Source organism: Abramis brama (assembly GCF_963993115.1).
Source record: "Abramis brama genome assembly, chromosome: 10".
Classification (NCBI taxonomy): Eukaryota; Metazoa; Chordata; class Actinopteri; order Cypriniformes; family Leuciscidae; genus Abramis; species Abramis brama.
This window is the reverse complement of record NC_139972.1, coordinates 24,047,442-24,070,061: the sequence shown is the minus strand read 5'-3', so window position 1 is coordinate 24,070,061 and position 22,620 is coordinate 24,047,442. Positions and strand designations below refer to the sequence as shown.

Below are 22,620 nucleotides of genomic sequence, written 5' to 3'. Positions count from 1 at the left end.
ATTTATTTTTCGTTCTGTCATTTTTAGTCCTTCATACGCGCAGCGCAAACACGGAGTCGAACATTGAGCAGAGAGCGCAGCGCGCAGACACACACACACGGAACGGAGAGTGCGGCGGCGCACACGGAGCGGAAAAGCTTTTTTTTCGCTCTGCAGTCGATTTCATTGGTTTAGGTTACAGTGACGACGGGTAAAACCAGACGGGCTCTGGTAAAACTTTACAATCAGCTGAACATCAGCAGTATACAAACGTCAGCTGCAGGGCGGGATTTGCGCTGAACGCGGAGACTTCCGCCACTTAATATGTTCGTGTGGAAACACGAAAATGTACCTATGTTCCGCACACAAAATATTGCATTCGGTCATTCGGTACACACGTGCACCGAACCGAAAGCCCTGTACCGAAACGGTCCGGTACGAATACACGTACCGTTACACCCCTAACTGTAATTAAATGAAAAATAAGTCTAAATACATTAAAATACTTGAATAGATGTTATAGCGGTGTTAACTTAATGAAACTAAAGGTTATAAGTCATAAGGTCCCCATTTAAAATAATTGTGACGCATTACATTTTGTCCGCAAAACTGGTGTCCACCTGGTGTGACGCCATTCTGTAGATATAAAACGGGCATTAATTTGGGCACCCTATTACTGAGAGGGGCCCTTCTTCATCCAGGAAGTACAGTAGACCTCACTGGAGTACATGGACTGCCCAAAAGGTGAGTTCTGTTTCAAATATTTTCATAATATTGCTATTTCCGTGCACTGTGGGAAATGGGATCCATTATGCAGTCCTTTGGTGTGACATAATCTAAGTATTGATCTGAAAATTTTCATCAATTTATATTGATTGACTATTGACAATAATGTAAACCTTAACACTGTTAGTCAGGATTGAAGACTGTCTCTCATATAGCTAGGCTGCAAACTGGCCTTGATCTTGAAAATGTCCACTGGTGTGACAGCACTGTCCTATAGTGTGACATGAAATCAGCGTCACACTGGTGGAAATGGCTGTCACACCAGTGGATGTAAACATTCTTTGTTCCTATAAAATAACCAAAATGGACAGAAATCACACACACACAAACCAGATATATTTGAATCCTGCATGTATTAGCTTCTTGAATCAGATGAAGAGATGCGTTTAGTTGTGTTTGTAGCTCAGAATGAGGAACTATACACAGACAGCGTCATTGCATTAGAACAGCCTTATGGTCTGGTTGGTTCACGTGAGATGATTGACAGCTTTAGAAACTAATCATATCACGCTGATTTCATAGCTGACGCGAATCAGGAAGAGGAGAGTCATCGCTAGCTCAGTTAGCTGTTTTAAGCAGGGGGGCAGGGTTTCATAAAACATTGAAGCTTCCCCGGGCGCCGCCATTGATTAGCAGACCCCCACCTGCTGTTAGCATTCCATTGACTCCCATTCATTTTGGCGTCACTTTGACAGCGAATAACTTTACATCTGAGGCGTTTAAAGACTCCATTTGTCCATTATTTATTTCTAAAGAAACACGAAAATGTATAAAAGGCTCCATTACCTTGTATCTTACATTATGGCCCCTTGTATCTTACGTTATGGCCCCTTGTATCTTACGTTATGGCCCCAACTGCATGGCCCCATGCAGTTTTTGTAAAAATAGGCTAACGATTGCGTCATAACCACGTGACTCTCTGTCGCACAGTAGAGAGATTACCGTATGGACAGGAGGAGAAGCTCACGGGCAATCGGGGGGACGTGGAGGCAAAGTGACAAAATAATTAATCAGAATACTTAGCAAAAGTTGCTCCTAGCTCATGGACACCTCCTACTCACACTCTCCGTCTCTGCAAGTTTCGGAAGGGAATGATTCAGATTTCTCTTGGCACAGCTACTAGAAGACAGACGGGTTGCTCACGTCACAGCTACGTCGTCAAGCTCAGTTTGAGTCTGCGCAGTACGCTCGACCCCCAGGAAGTGAGAGCTTCTAATTGACTTCACTTGTCTCCGTTGAATCCAATGGGGTCACTGTGTCCAGTTTATATACTGTCTATGGTTTTAAGCTCTTGAGATCGCACATTTCAATGGGATTGTTCAATGGGAAATGTTATGGGGACGGATTAGGCAGTACCGCCCAAAATTGCATACTTTTACATATGTGTAATTATCTTAAAAACTGTTAATGATAGAGAGGTGCAGTCTTGTTTGCCGTATTTCTCAGATTCCGCTGAAAACAGTGGTATCCAGTTTGTATATACACTTCCTTGTTGCGTAATACCACTGCGTAAAAAGGCCAATGAAATCGATGTTTGTTAGGCAGATTCCACGCGCATAGTTTCTTCTTCTTTCTTCTTACTTTATGGTACAAAACACATTTAAACTTGAAGTTGTAACTTTATTTTAATGAATTTTTTTAATTATTTGAACAAGAAATAATAAATGTGACTTTGTACAAAACAGGGGCATACCGGTACTTTTTGTTGTCCAATGGTGTGACGAAATGTCCTGTGGTGGGCAAACTGAATTATAAGTGGAAAAGGCATTTAAATGCACAAATTTATGTAAAAGGTGTTGAATAGTATAATAATGATATCATCACTATGCACATATAAGGATGGAATGAAGCTTCATTAGGTTTTATACTAATTATAATGAATATAATCCAGACGTTTGGGTAAAGTCCCTATGTGTACATCTTATAGTGGGATAATAACATGATTGTGAATTTTTATTGGTTACTTTTGATGTAGGAATGTAATGAGGACAAATTGATAAGGATTGTGCATATTTGTCTTATCTGTCACACAATCTCTGAATTAAATATTAACATAAAAAATGTTGTCACACCGGTGGACAATATTTGGGACTACCACACAAAAAAGTTAATAAAATGCTAAATAAATAAGGAATTAGAAAGGGACACATTCAGTTTTGAGTCATTCACATATTAAGCAATATAATTATAAGATATTTGACATACATTTTAGAAAAAAATTTTTTTCCACTTTGGATTTGAGTTCACGTCAACCACCCAAATGAAAAAAAAAAAAAAAAAATACTGATGGGTTTGTAATTTTCTTTAAAATTAACATTCCAAATTATACTTTCGAGACTATCATAATAATTCTTGCAATTTTGACAATACCGCATGTCACTTAGCTAAACTGATATGATATGTTTAAATCCACCAGATCTAAAATCATATGGGCAAGATCGGAAAATGTAAGATGTAGTGATAACGTACCACTAGCCCAAAATAGCAGATTCCGGTTCTGTCAACTGACCTGGAAACTCTCTCACATGTGCCCCAGACCAGCGGGGTCGTCCTAACTGAACTCTGCAGGTGCGAGTACTACTAAAACTAGGTCAGTTCCTCAAGATATTAGCAACCACAAGTCTCATTCTTGAACAACGAGGTATATCTTACGTGCACAATGCACATCAATAATTCCATGAACAGTTATGTGAGATCTTTCAGCATAGCCTACTTCTTGAATTTAAAAGAAGCCCTCAATAGGAGTTTATTTTCTCTACATATCTCAACAAATTGCCAAAACAAATTGAGGCACTTTGAGAAGTAGCAAATTATACCTCAGTGGCAAAACTGACAAAATATGGGGCAATGACAACACTTCTTATCAGACAGTGCACATTTGCCGGTGGTTCATGTGTTCAGACCCATTATGACCCACGTGCTCTATATATACACAATACAAATGGATGGCATGCTCAGTCCAACAATCTGAACTGCATTTACGTGACTGGCATGTAGGGCATACACAATCTTACATGAACTGCATCGGAAACACACAATTCATGCAATCAGGTGGTTAGGCCTGATTTATGACCCCAATATCCACAAATGTCCATATTAAACTGTCTTTATAGGCATTGATCAATACATTAAAATGCCTCTATCTGCATTGGTGCTCTGTAAACATGTAACATTACTCATTTGCCTGGCACATAGACCTCAACTAGGAAGGGGGAGAAAAAAAAGATTTCAGTTAAACAATACTTCACATTTGCACGCATCTACTCCAAACTGTTGTCCTTCTCTTCAATTCATTTTTAACAATGACAACCAGATACTCTGGTTAAGGCAGCTTACTCAAAGTAAATTACACTCATGTTGCCCAAAAATTATGTCAAGACAAGCAGCACACTAGGTTTTGAGACAGATTATCACACCTATGATGCTCAAAAAAATATTGTCAAGATTGGCAGCTCATTAGGTTTTCGAGAGACAATCAATGATACCTACAAATGCACAAATATGCTGTCTACACGCAGCTCTCTAGGTTTTGAAACGGCCAATCACACATATGATGCCCAAAATGTTGCCTAGGCAGCTCAGCCATTCATTCAATCTATTAGACAAATAAGTTTGAAAAGGCACGTATCCTTCAAATATTTGGGAGTTTAATTCATTCAACTGTCAAATGGAGTTGTAAAGATAGGTCTCAAGCATTCCCCATAACTTGACAGAGCAGCAAAGCTGTTACTAAAAAAGAAGGAAGTGTCATTTGTGGCAGCTTATTTAAAATAGCTATACCCTTGTTACTAATAACGGTTATACTCAGCATATGCTTTTCCATAAGTAAAAGAAGTAAACATCCTTTTAGACTGCTGCCTTTCTCAAACAAACAGCAAAAGAAATAAATGTAAGATTCTCGAGCTGAAAAACTTCATTTTGGTAGGCTATATGAGTAGAGAAATACTTACCAAGCGACAAAAGCAAGAAATATTGGGCAACACTGTATCCGTATTGAGAGTTTATGGGAAGCATAGTAATACGAAGCGCGGATAGCGCAGGCAGCCAGCTCGCTGTAGCAGAATGTTTGCACTGATCTTCTATCCAACACTCACTACAGTGCCCGCCGATCATTACACAGCTTTTGTTTTGCGAGGACATTTCCTGTTGAACGCGCGCCTCGGCTGCGGCCTCTAGTGTCCACATCGCTAACTACAACAAAAGGGGCAGTGCTTGTCACTAACATAACAAGTGCGATTCAAATGTTTATTAAAGGGATAGTTGGACAGAATCGCCAAATGAAACTGATAACAAATGTAACAGCCATCATCTTCGTTGATCAAAACCTTAATTTGTCCCGTGAAAGACAGAACGGCAGAACGACAGTTTCATTCACGTTCATTGAAAGATGGCAAATGATGACAGAACATGTGAACAATCACGTCATAATTTGGCTTCAGTTATGAAATCACCTAAAATGTTAACCTGCATATTTTGATCACAAACCCAATAAATGACATGACTAAAAACATGACTAAAAACCTAATCTGGCTATATATTAAAACATATTTAATAGTCAAGAGTCATGACTATCACCTCCACTAACATGTATGCAGTCTTTTTCACGCTTAATATGTGCACTGACCGATTGAACAAATGTTGTTATGTAGATAACATCCAGCCGTACCGCTCTGTAACATTAAAATAACGACAAGAAATCAATAGATGTGTGCTATTTAGCTGTAGCGCAGAATACTCTCGCACGGTTACCAGTTACCACAGCAACCCTTCGGACGCTCCGCTTTGAGTTCTGCCCGGAAAGCTCTGGAAATGTCAACGCAATCTGCGCGGAATGGACCGAGCTGCGCCGCTGCTGCTGCTGCTGCTGCTGTTGTGTTTGGAAGTTTCTGGAAAGTTCGCCGAAAAGAGATACGGTTTTGGATTACCAACATTGACTGGACTGACAAGCACAGGCGGGTTTGTTCGTTTGTTTATCTGATCTTAACACCGCTCGCGTACCGAGGAAGGTCCAGGATGGCTGTCGTGGACTTTGATGTGGGATTTCAAAACTGCTGCATAGCTGTGGTCAAAAGCGGGGGCATCGAGACCGAATCCAATGAATTTTCAGACAGATGCAGGCCGTAAGTGGATGCTGATTCTGTGCTTGCTGAATGCATAAAAATACACAGAGCTTGCGTTGCATGAATCATCAGTGTATCAGATGAATGTCGACTACTCTACATTTGGTATCCACCCAGGCTGAAAGACTATAGTCAAGCATAAGTCACACTTTAGGATCTAAAGTCTAATTTATAAGCTGTTATTGTTGTCTTAATAAAAATAAATAACAAAATATCAGAACTCATCATTCCTCATATCATATACCTGTCAATGTCAAACATCTGAAACCTGTATTATCTGTCAATTTGGGCCCCTCAGAATTGAATATGCCTTAACGTTTTTCTTTTAGAGCTGTTGTATCATTTAGTTCAAAGAACAGGACCATTGGTAATGCTGCAAGAAACCAGGTAGGCATCCCTGTTCTCATCTGATGATTATGAATTGAAAATGATCTAGCGTGATGTAACACCATTAGTCTTTTTTTCACTTGTTCTAGATGATAACCAATCCTGCTGCAAGCATGGTCTCTCATGAGTCTCATGAGACCTCATGGCAGATTGTTTAAGGATCATGTTGTTACGGTGGCCGAGAGAGCTCAACGCGCTGCAACTGAAGAAAACGCATGCAAATAGAAGAACACCTGCGAATTAAGAAAACATCTTCAGTTTCACAACACAACCCAAATACAGAAATGCGCTGCAAAAGTTCACAACACAACCAAATACAGAAATGCGCCGCAAAACTTCACAACACAACCAAATACAGAAACGCGCTGCAAATAACACAGACCACAACGGAAATGTTTCCAGGGGACCCTAATAAGTGACGAACCCGGCTGGGACGTGTTTGGCCCTGTCCCAAATGGCGCACTTCATGTGGACTTTCAGTCTCGTGGACTTAAATTGCGCGTGCTCGCCGAGTCTACGAGTCGTAGGCATAGACTGTAAGGTCGTAGGCCGTCCCATTCAGCATTTTAACACTCTGAAGTGTGCTCAGCTGCGCCCCCTTTGTACCCTTGAAGCGGTCTTCCGCGAAGCCCGCATAGATGCAGGCTCCACACACTTTAACTACCCAGGAATCCTTGCGAAAGGCCAATCAGACAAGGGATCGGAGGAGATTTCGCTCACGGATAATTGTTGACATGGCTGAGAAGAAAATATTACGGTTTTTATGACCTAGATGTACATAACAGTTGTTACCTACAGTTTATACTAACATTATGGTCATCGACCAGTGGTCAGGGATGGGCAGTATTTCAGATACATGTATTCGTATTTGAAATACAAAATACTATTTTGTATTTTGTATTTTAAAGCCTTTGGAAAAAATCTAATGTAATTTGTATTTAAATACATTTAAGATGAGTATTTTTGTATTTTCAAAATACATAAAATACTTTTTGCCAGTCAACCTCTTTATCAGGGTATTGATTTTGTGCATCAGCTAGTTCAGACATTCACTGGCTCAGCATTGGATCAGCGATTTTTTTTGGAATAAGGTGAGAATGTCATGATCAATTCTACTTGTTGATTAAAGTTAAAATAGTGCATTATTCACTTCAGTTAACATGAAAGAATAAAAGAGCAGACACATGGGAAAATAGCGTTAGCCAATCAGTCTTGACCGGTTGTTGATTTTTATCAACTAGCTTGTCAAATGTGTTTAAAGCTGTATGTTACTGTATGTTAGGGCTGGGTGATATGACACTACATATCATAGCGATGATATAAAGTGTGAATTGATGGAACTTTTTCTAAATCGTTTACATAGATAGGCCTATTTGTGAGGTAAGCAAATTTATCCGTGCAGCTTTTAGTGGGCAGGAATTATTGGAACGTTGGAGTGGAAAAACAAACACTGATGAATGATACTCCACAAAAATCTTCAGCTTTTAGTTTTATTGTACATAAAAATTAATAATAAAAAAATGGGTAAATAATGTCAAATGAATCTAAATGAATTCTAATTTTAAATTTTAGATACACTTTCTAATTTTAATAAACTTATAGAAACAAATAAACTTTACATAAAATAAACATACAATTACTTAAAAAGCATTGGACTACCTGCAACAACAACAACAACAACAAAACCTCAAAAGAGTTTGAAATTCAGTTTATGCTGTGGAATCAAAACTGATATTGAGAATTGTGAAACCATGATATTGTTACTGTGAAGTAAAAATCGCCCATCCATATTCTTTGCTAGATAGCAGAAAAGGTTCCCACAATTTTACATACAGTATGAATTTTTTAATAGTGTTCACCACAAATAATAGACTAGGCTACATTGTAACCAGAAATAAGTATATAAATGGCTGCTATTTTGCATAAGTTTATTTGTAATTGCCAGAAAGAAAGAATGACAGAGAGGGCAGAGATGAGGTTAGGAATGAAAAGTCAGTAGGCCTATGTAGTTTCTTCATTCACTGTGACCTATACCTGCACTGGATGGCCAATTTCACATGTATTTTGTGTATTTTCAAAATACAAAATACTGTATTTGTATTTAAATACATTTTTCCACACAGTATTTTGTATTTGTATTTTAAATACATTTCCATGTATTTATGCCCATCTCTGCCAGTGGTTGATGTCTCAAACATAATAATAGTGCGTTGAATAATACGATCACATTATGTTTCATTAAATAAATAGAACCGAATGTCAGGGCTTTACTGAGAAACATAGTATGAATATTGAAACCTGTAAATTCATCTGAAACTAATGCACATTTTCATTATGTGTTCAAATTGTAATCTTAGTTCAAATGGAACATTATGTATTATTGTGTACAACTGTATACATCATTTAAATAAGCATGATGTATCTATTGTCTAATGTGGCATGCACAATATCAAAATATAGAACTGTAAAATTAGGCTGTGTAGTTGACATGGAGATAAGACGTCGGAGCGCAAAAATGTGATTTCTCCTGTCCAACAACAACCAGACCGTTATTTCCGGCGGGACGATCGAGTCTGTCCCAAAAATACCTCTCAATGCGCCTTCGTGGACTCGCGTCAAGGGCCCTATAGGTCTGCACTACATGACATCACCAAAGTGTGGACTCTGAGGAAGTCCACCACAAGTGTGCCATTTGGGACAGGGCCCTTATTGCTCGTGAGCATCTCTATGTCCTATTCCCTTCGAAGGGTAGACGGCAGAGCCGGACTTTGGAGGGAGCACGGCACTTGTGTGCCATTATGTAGCCGTTTGGACCACACTTGAGGGAGCAATGAAAGACAACGTAATTTCCTCATTATTTTCACCTGGGATGTTCTCATCTATGGTTCCCATGACAACGCAGCACGGTGTCCATCAGCTGAATAGCTGTTCTTAGGACAGAAATATCTTATTAATGCTGTTAACATAACGGTTGCAAATATATATATATATATGATATATATATATATATATATATATATATATATATATATATATATATATATATATATATATAAATATCATATATATATATATATATATATATTACAAAAAAGCTTTTAAAATATGCGTTATATAGCTGTGTGTGAGTGTCTCAAACTTTAAAACTTTGGACCCTGCATTACCTATAATTTCTTATATAACTCTTTATGAAAATTTAAACATAACGTGACAAAATGTGTACAATGTATAGATTAATATCTTTCACTCATGTTCTTTTTCTCTGTCTTTTTATTTATTTATTTTAGTTTTCAGCTTTTGTTCTTTTCTCATTTGTATTCTGATGACATTGAACATATTGTTAATACATTTTGTATATTGTGTACAATTTTGTATGTCATAAACATGTCATCTCTGTATGTTTTGTAAAAAAAATAAAAAAATAAAGTAGACTTTTGAGCTGTAAGTACGTCCCAGCCGGGTTCGTCACTTATTGGGGTCCCCTGGAAACATTTCTGTGGTCTGTGCTATTTGCAGCACTTTTCTGTAATTGGTTGTGATGTGAACTTTTGCAGCACGTTTCTGTATTTGGGTTGTGTTGTGAGTATTTGGAGCACACGTGTGTTGTGAAACTGATGAAGATGTTTTCTTAATTTGCAGGTGTTTTTTTCTATTTGCATGTGTTTTCTTCAGTTGCAGCGCGTTGAGCTTTCTCGGCCACCGTATGTTGTGCAGAGAAGGCTAGTTTACCATATATGAACTGGTCTGGTACCACTAAATGATGGGAAGGTTAGAGTCAAGGTAAAGTCACAGCTATGTTGCTGACCAAAATGAAAAACATTGCAGAGGCAAATCTGCAGAAGAAAGTGGTGGAGTGTGTCATCTCTATACATTTTTGCACTGGAGCCTTGTGAAAATATATATATTTTTTTATATTTAATAGATACCAGAGGCATGTACCAGAAATAGAGGTTTTAGTTCATTAGAAATTCTCCCACATGATAATATATTATAGTAATTTATAGGCTTGTCATCATGATAAATTAAAGAAAAGCCCTTGCTTCGCTTTCATACATTTTTTTTCATACAGGCCTTTTTTAATTTGTATGTAAATCACTAATGTGCAAGCCACCAATCCAATGGTTTGTTTGTTTGTGTTATTTCTTTGTCCATACAAATGATTTTGCATGATCCCTCATTCTTCACTGATTCAGAAAGGAGGTCGGTTCTGGATGCTGCCAAGATTGCTGGCTTGAACTGCCTAAAGCTAATGAATGACAACACTGCAGGTATCCTTTGAATTAATGAAACTCACTACAACTGCCTTTGCCTCGTCATGTCCACAGCATCATTCCAGTGGCTTTAAACTACGGCATATATAAGGAAGATCTTCCAGGCTGCGATGAGAATCCAAAGATTGTGGCGTTTGTGGACATGGGCCACTCATTCCTCCAGGTCTCTGTGCATTCAACAAAGGCAAACTTAAGGCGAGTCTCAGTCAAAGTAAGACGCCTGTGTAGATTACCAACTTTGCATTTTCACGCTCATCAGTGCATGCTCTGTTCTTTGCAGGTGCCGTCTACCGCCTTTGATCCTTATTTGGGAGGGAAAGACTTTGATCAGAGGCTGGTGGAATATTTCTGTGCTGGATTTAAGTCCAGGTACAAGATGGATGTAAAGTCCAAGGCTCAAGCTTTGTTGCGACTGACACAAAAGTGCCAGAAACTCAAGAAACCGATGAGCAGCAACTCTACGGACATTTCCCTCAACATCAAGTGCTTTATGGATGATAAAGACGTAGCCTATGTGGGAAAATGAACAGGTACATTACTGTTTAGTATTACTTAGAGCGCAGAACTGTTTTGGAGTGCACAGTATATCTGTTCCATTTAGTTTATTGTCCAAAATTAGAGTTTTATTTTTTATTGTTATTGGTAGATAATTGATGTTTAATTGTATTTCCTCACTCCTCCTACACTAATAATTTATTAACACTTTATATGTAGTCTTTATCAAAGTTCAGAATGAACATTCATTTTTTCATACTGTACATTTATTATAAAGTTGTGATGCTTAAATTCACTTGGAGCATATTGATTTTTGTTGTTGTTGAGTTTTTAGTGTTTTATTTGTAATTTATTTAATATAGTGTAGAATTTTGTAAATGTAAATGTAATCCTTATCAGATTTCAATATAAATATAATTTTTTTTGTACTGTACATTGTGATGTTGTGATGCTTAAATTTACTTTTAGCATTCTGAATGATTCATTTTATTTTTACTTATTTAAACAAAATAGTATAGAATCTTAATATCGGCTGTTCATCAGTTATCAGGCATAATATACAAATCATAAAATATTTATCTGCATATTGGTACCTTTACTTTGAAAGTACATTCATAATGATTATATTATTTAATAAATAATCAAATACTTATTGCATAAGATTCATGTTATATTGGGAGCAGTCTTATCTGCTTAAGTGACACAGGATTGTATTCTAATAGGCAATTTTATGCAAGTTTTAAGTGACTATGGTTTTCCCAACCCCCTAATTCTGTAATTTAAGAGTCCCCCGCTTGTGTTTTGTAACATGCTTAAATTCACATCTTAATCTGTTTACACGAGTATTATTTAATTGTCCTTATTTGCTACTAAATGCATGTCTACAAAGCACCAATAATGTTATTGCAGAACTGCAATTGGGCTTAAATGGAGAAGCCAAGAGAAGTAAATGCCTTCCTCTTCCACACAGGGCCAAATTTGAGGAGTTGTGTGCTGACTTGATCGAGAGAATGGTGGTTCCTTTGATGGCGGCTCTAGAACAGGCTCAAGTGCGGCTTCAGGACATCAGTTCTGTGGAGATTGTAGGAGGAGCCACACAGATCCCTGCTGTAAAGGCACAGATCAGTAAGTTCTTCAAGAGGGATGTGAGCACTACATTAAATGCAGATGAAGCAGTGGCCAGAGGCTGTGCATTACACGTAAGTGGGTTTTATAATACGTAACAGATAGCATAATGTGGTTCATCTAAAGCTGAAGCACATAATATTATGTTAAAATGCTATCTCCTTGCCTAGTTGAATATGCAGAGACAACTACAAGGTTTTTATAATTTGATGCTAGTAGCGCAGAGATTACACACTTCAGTTTTAAGAACCAGAAATTCTTAAAAAGTAGATGAATAGGAATCCTAAAATGGAATCAGTTTAGAAAAACAGCCAGAGTGTTGTACATTACCATTTATAATGTTTGCGTCAGTAAGATTTTTTTTTGTCTCTTATTCTCACTAAATATGAATTTATTTGATCACAATTTACTATAAAAAATAGTTTTGTTTTAATACTGTAAATTACTATTTTAATTTATTCCTGTGATGGCAAAGCTGAATTTGCAGCATCATTCAGTGACATGATCCTTCAGAAATCATTCTAATAGGCTGATTTCAAGAAATATTTGAATATTTGATGTGTGGCTTTTTGTAAACCATGATTTATTTTTTAAGGATTGTTTGGTGAAAAGAAAGTTCAAAACGACAGCATTTATTTCAAATAAGAAGATTTTGTAAAATTGTAATTTCTTTAATAACAGATCTTACTGACCCTAAACTTTTGAACGGTAGTGTGTTTTGAGGCATGTTGCACAGTATATTTCATACAGAATTTGAAATGAGTGTGAATCTATACAAAAATAATGATACTGATGGAATGAAAAGTTAATCTGTTGTATAACGATTTTTCCAGAGTGCGCCATGTTCTCTCCTGCATTCAGAGTGTGCGAGTTCTCCATCACAGATGTAATCCCATTCCCTGTTTCTCTTTCCTGGACAAGTGAAGCAGATGAAGGCAAATCGTAAGCCTCTCAGTTAACTACCTCACTTATCAGAACCAAGCATATTGTTTTCATAAGCTGTACTGTGCATCTCACATACTAACCTTGCGTTGTTTGTCCTTACCTTCCAGCTGTCATGAGATATTTGGCAGGAATCATCCTTGTCCATCAACCAAAATGATTAAGTTTTACAGAAACAAGCCTTTGATTCTGCAAGCTCCAGATTGGTGAGAATCAAAAGGTTTGCCCTTCAGGCCATAATAGTGTTTATATTGCAGCATACAGATGAAACTGAAATCATATTTTGAAAGTGAATTAATGCTATGCATGTGTGCAATGCTTCCACAGGTGAATATAAAGTGCAGAACATTCAACCTCAGGAGAATGGAGAAAAGGCAAAAGTAAAAGTTCAAGTAAACACCAGTGGTATAGTCAGTGTGAGCTCAGCTACTGTGGTCCTGAGGATCAGCTCAGACAAATCTTAAACCACAGAAATAGATGAGATTTGCGGTCATGGTGGCTCTGATGATATTGAAATAGAGGTGGGTACCACATTGGGCTTGTGTTCCATAACCATGGGTAACAGCAAAAGCTAAATTTATTTGCCATTTAATTCTTGTCATCTTTTTGTTATAGATATTTTTTACTTTCTCAGATGTTATCCAATAATTGAAGTGATAGTTTACCCTACATTTATTCAGCCTGGTGTTGTTTTTCACCAAACCCTATCGTATACCTCAGGACACTTGAAATATATGACATTAGAGCAACACCAGGGTGAATAAATGACTACTTAATTTTCATATTAGAGTAAACGTTCCCTTTAACAAGGGGATGTTGTATAATATATTCATTCGATTTTTTTTTTTATGTAAAATTGATGTACAAGCTAATGTCAAGAAAAACAGTCAACAGTGCTTAGTTTTACACACATTCATACCGAATTTGAAAAATATATATTTTTTAATATTAATTATTACTGCTAAATAAGCACTGTCACGGATTCACACCATCCACTCAGCCATCAGCACCAGATCTGCCCACTCGTTCATCATCACCGGAATTCTAATCACCTGCACCTGTTCACCCTCATCAGCCTCACTATATCAAGCCTACACTCCCTTCAGTTCACTGTCTGGTCTTGTCACGTTACACAGACTCTTCCTGCTCTCACCAGAGATTACCAGCATTCTAGGTCTTTGTCTTTGTCTTTATCAGTCTGCAGACTTTGGATCCTCATTACCTCCCTGTGTCTTTGTTCCCTGATCTACATCATCAACCTCACTTCCTTAATCTTCATTTGCATTACAGTCAGCTAAGTGCTACGTGTCATCTAGTAATACCATCCTTCACCTGTTGTGTTGTTTTGCTCCCGCTCTGTCAATAAACTGCTTTTTACATCCACCGTCTGTTCCCTTCTGTGTCGTGACACACTATAAAAAGCACTTAACAGCTCCAAATTCAATGTATTGTTGCAAACCATGTTTTTGTTACAGATACTTTTCTTTCTCAGATGTTATTCAATTATAAACAAGAGGATGTTATAAAATGTATTCTATTGATGGTTTTTCTTTTTTGTAAAAATGGTTGTACATGTCAAGACAAAGTCACTAGAGCTTAGTTTTATACACAATCATACCTCATTTTTAAAATATAAAGACTGCTATAAAAGTACTATAGTGAATTTTGAGCTGTTGTGTCCATAACAATATTTGAAGGCACCTCCTCACTCACAACTTTCTACCTGATTAAATATTTTAGAGCTTGGCATAACTAGAAAGATGTATGTTTTTTTTTTATAAAAGTAACCAAATAATAATAAATATATAGATTTTTAGTTGTTTTAGCTTGTCATGCTTGTTTTGCCATTTTAAAGACCCCCTGTGGTGAAAATCAAGTTTTTAAATTTTGTTTATATGTCTATGTGGTGTTTTTAATATGCTTTAAAGTTACACTGTGTAGGAATTTCTCCCATCTAGCGGTGAAATTGTATTTTGCATTCAAACGAATAGTGCTCTATAGCGCCTCGCTTTTTCAAATGCGTGTTGCAACTACGGTAGCCGTTATGTACCAAGAAGCTATCACAGCATGTCTTCCAATAGCACTTCATCGAGTTTTCTTTCGGGTGAAGAGGTTCGTTATTTCAAACAAACTGCAACTTGACACACAACAAACAAACGAATGTTACAATATGAATTACATGCATGAAATGCAACCCTTATTACATCAAACACAGCCTATGCTGTTATTCATCAAAGAGCCTGTTTAGCTTTTAACTATACATGTTCTACTGTTATGCTGCCTATATAATAAAGTACACAACCAATCAATGAAAAAAAGCTTGTAATTTAGACCGTAACATTGACTTACCTGTCGAGAAGAAAGCAGGCAACTTCAGCGTGCCTTTCGAAGCCTTTCTCCTTCATTAGCTCTTTCCACCTGGAAAAAGCTATCCCGACATTAACCCTCATTTTTTGAAATCGCCGGTCACGTTTCCTTTTACGCCTCTCACTGATCTCCTTGTCCTTTTCAGCTGGTTTCAGTCACGTGACGCTGGCTCTGAATGAAAACGCGTTGAGGTAGCCTAGTGCTTTCTGTCCCTCTCTGCTATTATAGTTTTTCAAGATGGCGGAACGACATGGAATCCTCCATGGACTTACCCACCCCATGTAAATAAAGATAAGAAATTCTTTGCTTACGAGGATAAGTCAGATCATAGGCAGAAGTAATTTTACACCAATGAGTACATATGAATAAAGACTTTATTTGATTTTAGCTAATAAAATACTTAAACTACACAGTGCACCTTTAAGACAAACCATGTGCAAATTCATAAGTCAACACCATTGCTGAGTAATTTCTCCTTAAAACTGCAAAAAGACAGTCTCAAAAACGCAGTTTGAAATCGACGGTGTTTCTTACGTCACAAACTACCTTGTAACCAATCATGTGGCTTTAGCATATCTTTAAAGGGTTAGTTCACCCAAAAATGAAAATTATGTCATTAATGACTCACCCTCATGTCGTTCCAAGCCCGTAAGACCTCCGTTCATCTTCGGAACACAGTTTAAGATATTTTAGATTTAGTCCGAGAGCTTTCTGTTCCTCCATTGAAAGTCAATGGACGGCATACTGTGATGATGTCTGTATTGCCTTTCTGGACATGGACAGTATGCCGTCCATTGACTTTCAATGGAGGAACAGAAAGCTCTCGGACTAAATCTAAAATATCTTAAACTGTGTTCCGAAGATGAACGGAGGTCTTACGGGCTTGGAACGACATAAGGGTGAGTCATTATTGACATAATTTTCATTTTTGGGTGAACAAACCCTTTAACTGTGAAGCAGGGGGGACTCAAGAGAAGCCAGGAAGCAATATCCCGGTATATTTTTCTGCTGATATGAAAAATCGTGTGCATTTAGCAATGTAGCAGATGAATTATGTATTAGGTGTTATGATGAACTATATGCCTTTCTCCACTGACGTTCTGAGTTGTTCAAAGCATTTCTAAGGATGCTGATTTTTAGAAGGCAGACTGAGATGGCGAACAGGAACATGGTTTGTGTAAAATTAGCAACATTATTAGCTGATTGATAATGTAGTCAAGCAAAAGACTAATCATATTAATTACCGTTATGTGTCCGACGTAGAGAGCGATACATAAAACGCATTTAACCATTCTGATACATTGACTTATATAGACGACCCTGTATGAGTGAGTGGAAGCGGGGCTCATTTGCATATTCATGGATCTGTGTACTTAAGGAAGCAAGGGTGTAGAGTTACATTCAAGCTATTTTAAGGCAGGAATATTTCTTTTTCACAAATATTTTTTCACAAAAAAGATTTAAATATGTAATTTTGGTGATGAGTTTTAAGGGATACAATTGATTGATTTAAATCATTTTAAGCCACCTTGAGGCCCCTTTGGAAGTTTGTTGAGGCCCCCTGGTTGAGTTAAAGGCAAGACTCTTAATATATGTAGCAAACCAGGAAAGTCTCTTCAAGGAATGTAACCACGTACTAATTTACTTAAAAATATATATAAAAAACACCATTCTAAAATCCCCTTCCAGGATGGTCTACAAATTGACATCATGACTGAACAGCTCAAGCTTTTAGTGATGAAATACATACACACACAGTGGTGGGAATATATTTATATATATTTTTTAATTTACAGTAGCTTAGCTAACATATGTGGTTCTCATAGTTATGATTTATATGATCAATAACATTGACTGATTGGGTTTCTATGAGGGTGACAGTGAGAGATTGGCTCCTTGTTGTGTGATGCAGTAACATTGTTGTGTAGAAATGTAACTATCAAATGTAACCCTGGTACTGTGATTTCTATAGGACAAGATACTGGAGCCAAATATTCAGCTCTTGGTAGACAAAGAAAACATGCCAATAGCACAGTTTCCCCCCATGGAAAAGCAGAATCAAAGAGATGCACTGAGCATGAGTGAGCTACATCTCTCACTTACTGCTTGGCCAGTACATTTAGCTTTAGACTGTATGTGCATATGAAATGGACATGTTGATGTGTATCTAGTTTATGTAAGAAATTGTTATTCACAGCATGTCTTGTTACATATCTTAATATGGACATTTTCTGTCAGTTTGACTGACTGCCACACCATTATGCAAATAGACATTGTCTGTTATTTACAGTTGAATGGAGAAGTAAACAATCACCCCCCTGATGCTAAAAAAGCCAAGATGAAGGTCAAGCATGCTGTTCTGCCTATTGAGGAGACGTTTACCCAACTGTTGCCAAAGGATCGCCTCAGAACTAACATAGAGTAGGAGGTACTGTTGACTAAATGTTTGTTTAATGCCACATGTATACATCAGTGACTAAAAGTAACTAAGTTCGTTGATAAGGGAAGGAGGCGGGAACCGGCAAGCGTAACTTTAATAACAAAATAAACCAAACGAAAGTAAGCAATAGCCCCTCATGGACGACTGTCGCATAAAAACATTGCGCAAAGTCCCACCCCTGGCCTTTTCTTGTCTTCCATTGTCATTACTCCTTTTATCCTTCCGGATAAAGTTTTAGGATGTTGAAACATTTAAAACAAGTCATTTTAGGAAAAAAAATGAGCAAGAAATATTTAAGATTCAGCGCTATTCCTAGGTCACAAATGGATTTTAAAAAATAGACAATTTTGGGGTTAGTGAAAAAAAAAAAAAAGTTTTTGAAAGAAATCTCTTATTTCTCACCAAGACTGCATTTATTTGATCAAATATAATCGATGTTGAAAACAGCTGTTCTGCTTAATATTTTTGTAGAAACTGATACGTTTTTTCAGGATTCTTTGAACAAAGTTTGAAAAAGTGTTTATTTGAAAACAAAATATTTTGTAACATTATAAATGTATTTACTGTCACTTTTAATTAATGTAATAAGTGTTCATTTATATATAGCCATTTTGAAATTCATTTTAATAAAAAATGTCAGTCTAATTGTAATGCTAATAATAAAATGCATAGTTATATAAGCCATATTAAATAGTTTTTAGCCCCCACTGTACATGTAATAGTTTTTAAGTGATGAAAGCAAAACAAATATAGTTCTCTTTTTTGTATGATATTGTTTCAGTAAAGCTCAAAAGATGATTCAAAAGCTGTGATAGATATTTTGTTAGCCTAAGAAGTGTAATTTTGGTATCTTGACAATGTATGAAGCCGTAAACACAAATAAAGACATTATGGTGGATTTTTGAGTATCAAAACTATTAAAAAATCCATCAGTCATTCTCACCATCTGGCGCTCTCTTAAATTCCTCTTCTTTTTTTCTGACAGAGCGAAATGATACAGCAAGACTGGGAGAAAGAGCGTAACAATGCTAAAAACGCAGTTGAGGAGAATGTCTATTACTACCGACACAACCTGGAGGGCCCCTTTCAGACGTTTCTGAACGCTCAAGTAATGTATCTTCCGTGCAGCTTTTCCCAGATAATACGCCATTACCTGTAGAGTGACATGTAATCTATTTAGCTCACAGGAACTGTTATCAACAGATTGTGATTTATTCATAGCGCCCGTTTAATGTTTTCATGTTTCAGAAGCCTGTTCCTGATTGCTGAATCTCTAAAGGCCATTTTCAGCTCATGCATAAATGAAACAAACTTTCATTCAAATTAGTTTGTAGTTCATATGAGCTCTTTGGTGAAATGCAGTTGAATGGACCACAAATGTAAATGCGGCATAAAATACTGCTAAACAAGCGCTGGTTTTTGCTTTTCTCTAGGACCATCAGACATTCTGTGAGCTTTTGAAGGGCACAGAGAACTGGCTGTATGATGAGGGAGCAGACCAAGATAAGCAGACGTACATTAACAAGCTGGCAGAAATACATGAGTCGTTTGTCCTTTTTGATGAACAAACACATTTGATCATAGGTTAGCCTTTGTGTGCCGTGACAAATTTATTTTGTGTTCTCTCAGAGATAGCCGGACTTGTACACTGCAATAGGTTTAACATTACACTCTGCTTGATATGCGACCAAAGTTTTGTGGTTAAATTGACTTGCGCTGTCTTGACAGCTCGCAGCGTTTGCAATGGCATGTGCTTCGCTTAAAGGCAGGGCGAGTCATTTGTGTAGCTTTCAAAACCCTTCTGATGCACTTTAGGAAGAGCACTAATTGGATGCTGTGTACTGCAAACCAAACAAAAGCATTCATGCTTGCAAACAGTGATGTATTAAAGCCTTTTGATTTATTCAACAGAAACTGGGTTTGCCTGTGCAAAACAGATACCAGGAGTCCATAAGGAGACCCAAAATGTTTGAGGAACTGTCAGACAAAATACAGAGTTATATATGACTATTGTGGAGGAATACAAGCATGGAGTAAGTTTTCGCTCTCATTTACTTTGTCATATCTTACATCTTATTTGAAACAATCATGCTCTGCAAGGAACATTATAGCATCGGGATGCATTATGCTAAAAAAAATTTTTACATTATAATGGATGCAGTTGTGCAGTCAGATTTCAGTCATCAGTGACATCACTGACTATAAAGAATGTCTGCTTTTACATTTATTCATTTAGCAGATGCTTTTATCCAAAGCACCTTACAAATGAGGGATTCAACAACACCGCACTTCATCCTAAGGAGATTAATATCAGAAATGCTGCAATACTTTTAAGTTTCTAAACTGACAAGAAAATTACGAGCCAGTGCAACACTAGAGTTTGTAAGTATAGCAAGGCATCAATGGTTGTCTTATAGTTAGCACAATATTATAATAAATTCAATAATTTGTCAATAACTAGGGATGCATGATATTTATTTATTTATCATTTAATGCCATATCAGCATGAAAAGCTTTTTCATGGCAAACTTGAAAGTAATACAATTTAAAATAATCATAATAATATTTCAATTAACTGTATACAATCATTCTAAATTATTTAATAATATTATCTCTACAAAAAAATAAAAATAATACTGATGATAATAATAATAACAGGTATATGAAAAATTTCAATTTGATATTCAATAAAAATTCTAATATTTTCCTATAGAAACCTTTTTAAAAATGTCAATTAATGTATATAGCCTACACAATATACTGTTGCCATATCGGTTACCGGCCAATTTTAGAGGGTTTTTAAATCATATTTAATTAACTGTATATACTTATTTCCTCTATTTTTGCCATCATCTAATGCGCACAGTAAATATTTAAAGAGATATTTTGAAACACTGTTAAATGTAATCTTTAAAAATCTCAAAATGTATATCCATTTTTCTTACTGTATAGTGATGCCTAAATTTACTTGTAGCATTTAAAACTACTGATTTTAGTTATTAAGGTTTTAATTAATTTAGACAAATATATAGAATTTTATTATCTTAATTTTAAAATCATTACATTCCTATCAAAAACCGCACTTTTAAAGGTGCAGTAAGCGATTTCTGGGAAACACTGTTGAAAGTGGACTGAACGGCACAACACACTTGTAGCCAATCAGCAGTAGGGGGCGTAAACACTCATGCTGGGGGAGGAGACAAAGTGAGCAAGAGGAAAGAAAGAATGAAGAAAGAGAGAGAGATGGGCTGAGAGGCATTACAAAAGAGAAAAGGTCAAAGGAAAAAGGGGGGGTTATGATCAGGCAAGAGCTTTAGGACCCGCGCTGATATTAGAAAAGCTTTCCAGTGCTGTAGAGACCTAAGTGGGAAAGCCTGAAAACGGACGCTGAGGCCTTGTTGCTCCACCTACTGGCGGTTTAAAATATTGAATAATTAAAAAAAAAAAATCTCAAAGCATGTAATTTATGTAATTGAAAATGTATTGTAAATATATTAATGCCACTTCTGATGCCGCTTATGCGTTACCTCTGCACTGCAAAGATGGATTTTGCTCATAATGATTTAATTTAATTGGTAACAGCCCTATACTGTGTTATTATTCTAATTGAATTGAATTTGAATGTTAGAATTTGACATAAAAAGTGATGCATACATCTAATAAGTTTAGATGCCCTTATATAGGTAAAATGCCCCTGGAAATTTATTTAAGGAGGAAAATATTGCCCCTCAATAAAAAAGTCAATTTCTGTCACTGCTGTGAACTGACCACCGCATAGAATACGAGTAATATGAATGGCTTTGTAAGTCAGCTGTCTAAACCAGCCATGATACCAGCACAAAAACACACTCAGCTAAATAACATCTAATTATTGCTATCAATAAAATCTTTGAAAATATCGAGATAAATGTTTTTTTGCACACCTCTAATGCACAGTATTCATTTTTATTTCTTCAGGTCTTAAAAAGGTATTAAAAAGCCTTACATTTGACTTTAAAAAATGTGCAGAAACCCTGTGCATTTATTATATATTGCACACTTTTGTCTCCCAGAGTGACAGTTACTGTCATATTGATGCCATAGACATGGACAAGGTCAGAGTGTATGTTGAAGATACTCAAGTGTGGATGACAAACATACAGGATTCTCAGAATAAACACACATCTGATCATGATCCTGCCATAATAGCAGTTAACAACAATATTAAGAGAACAGCAAAAGGAACTGAAACTGGCATTGCCTAGCAGTGACTAAAAGAAAGCTCATGCTGAAACTATGGCACTAAAGTGAAAGCTTGCAATTTCAGAAATTGATGTACAAGGACTGCTGCTATACGCTTGAGCGTTTCGCTTTATTTTCACTGTGCAGTCAATAGGATATGTCATGTTAAGTTCGCAATTTATTTATAGCGCATACTGACAATCTGTGCAGGTGGAAATGCACCACCTGTCCTTGGGAAATTTGTTGATACAGTGAATTGTTGTTTGTTCCTTTGTGTTGTACCTGAAACTTTTGCTGAAATCGCAATAAAATAAACACTTCTAAAAATTTCTAATCCATGTTTTTCTGCAAATCTCTTATAGGTATAGGTTTACCCAAATGTTTTTAATTCAGTCATCATTTACTCAGCCTCATGTCGTTCCAAACCTTAGTGAATTTTCTCTTTGGAACAAAATATATGATGGAAAATGTTGTTTTGGACCCCTTT

General features: G+C 36.6%; 2 protein-coding genes across 3 annotated transcripts in view; one reads left to right on the top strand and one right to left on the bottom strand.

The window, feature by feature from the left end:
• Positions 1-5,737, bottom strand: part of b3glcta (beta 3-glucosyltransferase a) — a 109,353-nt gene extending 103,616 nt beyond the window's left edge. Inside the window, exons 1-2 of one of the 2 annotated variants that reach the window (XM_084125757.1) lie at positions 5,390-5,737; positions 4,716-4,956 (exon numbers count right to left, since the gene is read on the bottom strand). In XM_084125757.1, coding sequence (XP_083981883.1) covers positions 4,716-4,950 — 235 coding nt within the window. In that variant the 5' untranslated portion in view covers positions 4,951-4,956; positions 5,390-5,737. The remainder of the gene's footprint in view (positions 1-4,715; positions 4,957-5,389) is intronic. The other variant, XM_084125758.1, reaches the window with a different exon arrangement.
• On the top strand, positions 5,597-22,443 carry hsph1 (heat shock 105/110 protein 1; the record flags this gene model as incomplete). Its single annotated transcript, XM_084125623.1, is given in 27 exon segments — positions 5,597-5,639; positions 5,713-5,779; positions 5,781-5,885; positions 6,215-6,272; positions 6,362-6,424; positions 8,218-8,263; positions 9,987-10,012; positions 10,014-10,053; positions 10,056-10,161; positions 10,443-10,540; positions 10,609-10,754; positions 10,824-11,054; positions 11,057-11,073; positions 12,009-12,237; positions 12,999-13,105; positions 13,216-13,302; positions 13,304-13,347; positions 13,433-13,566; positions 13,570-13,626; positions 17,445-17,549; positions 17,763-17,894; positions 17,898-17,900; positions 18,898-19,020; positions 19,346-19,453; positions 19,824-19,910; positions 19,913-19,945; positions 21,965-22,443. Coding segments are annotated over 27 exon segments (2,487 nt in total). The 3' UTR covers positions 22,157-22,443.
• Positions 22,444-22,620: the final 177 nt, after the last annotated feature.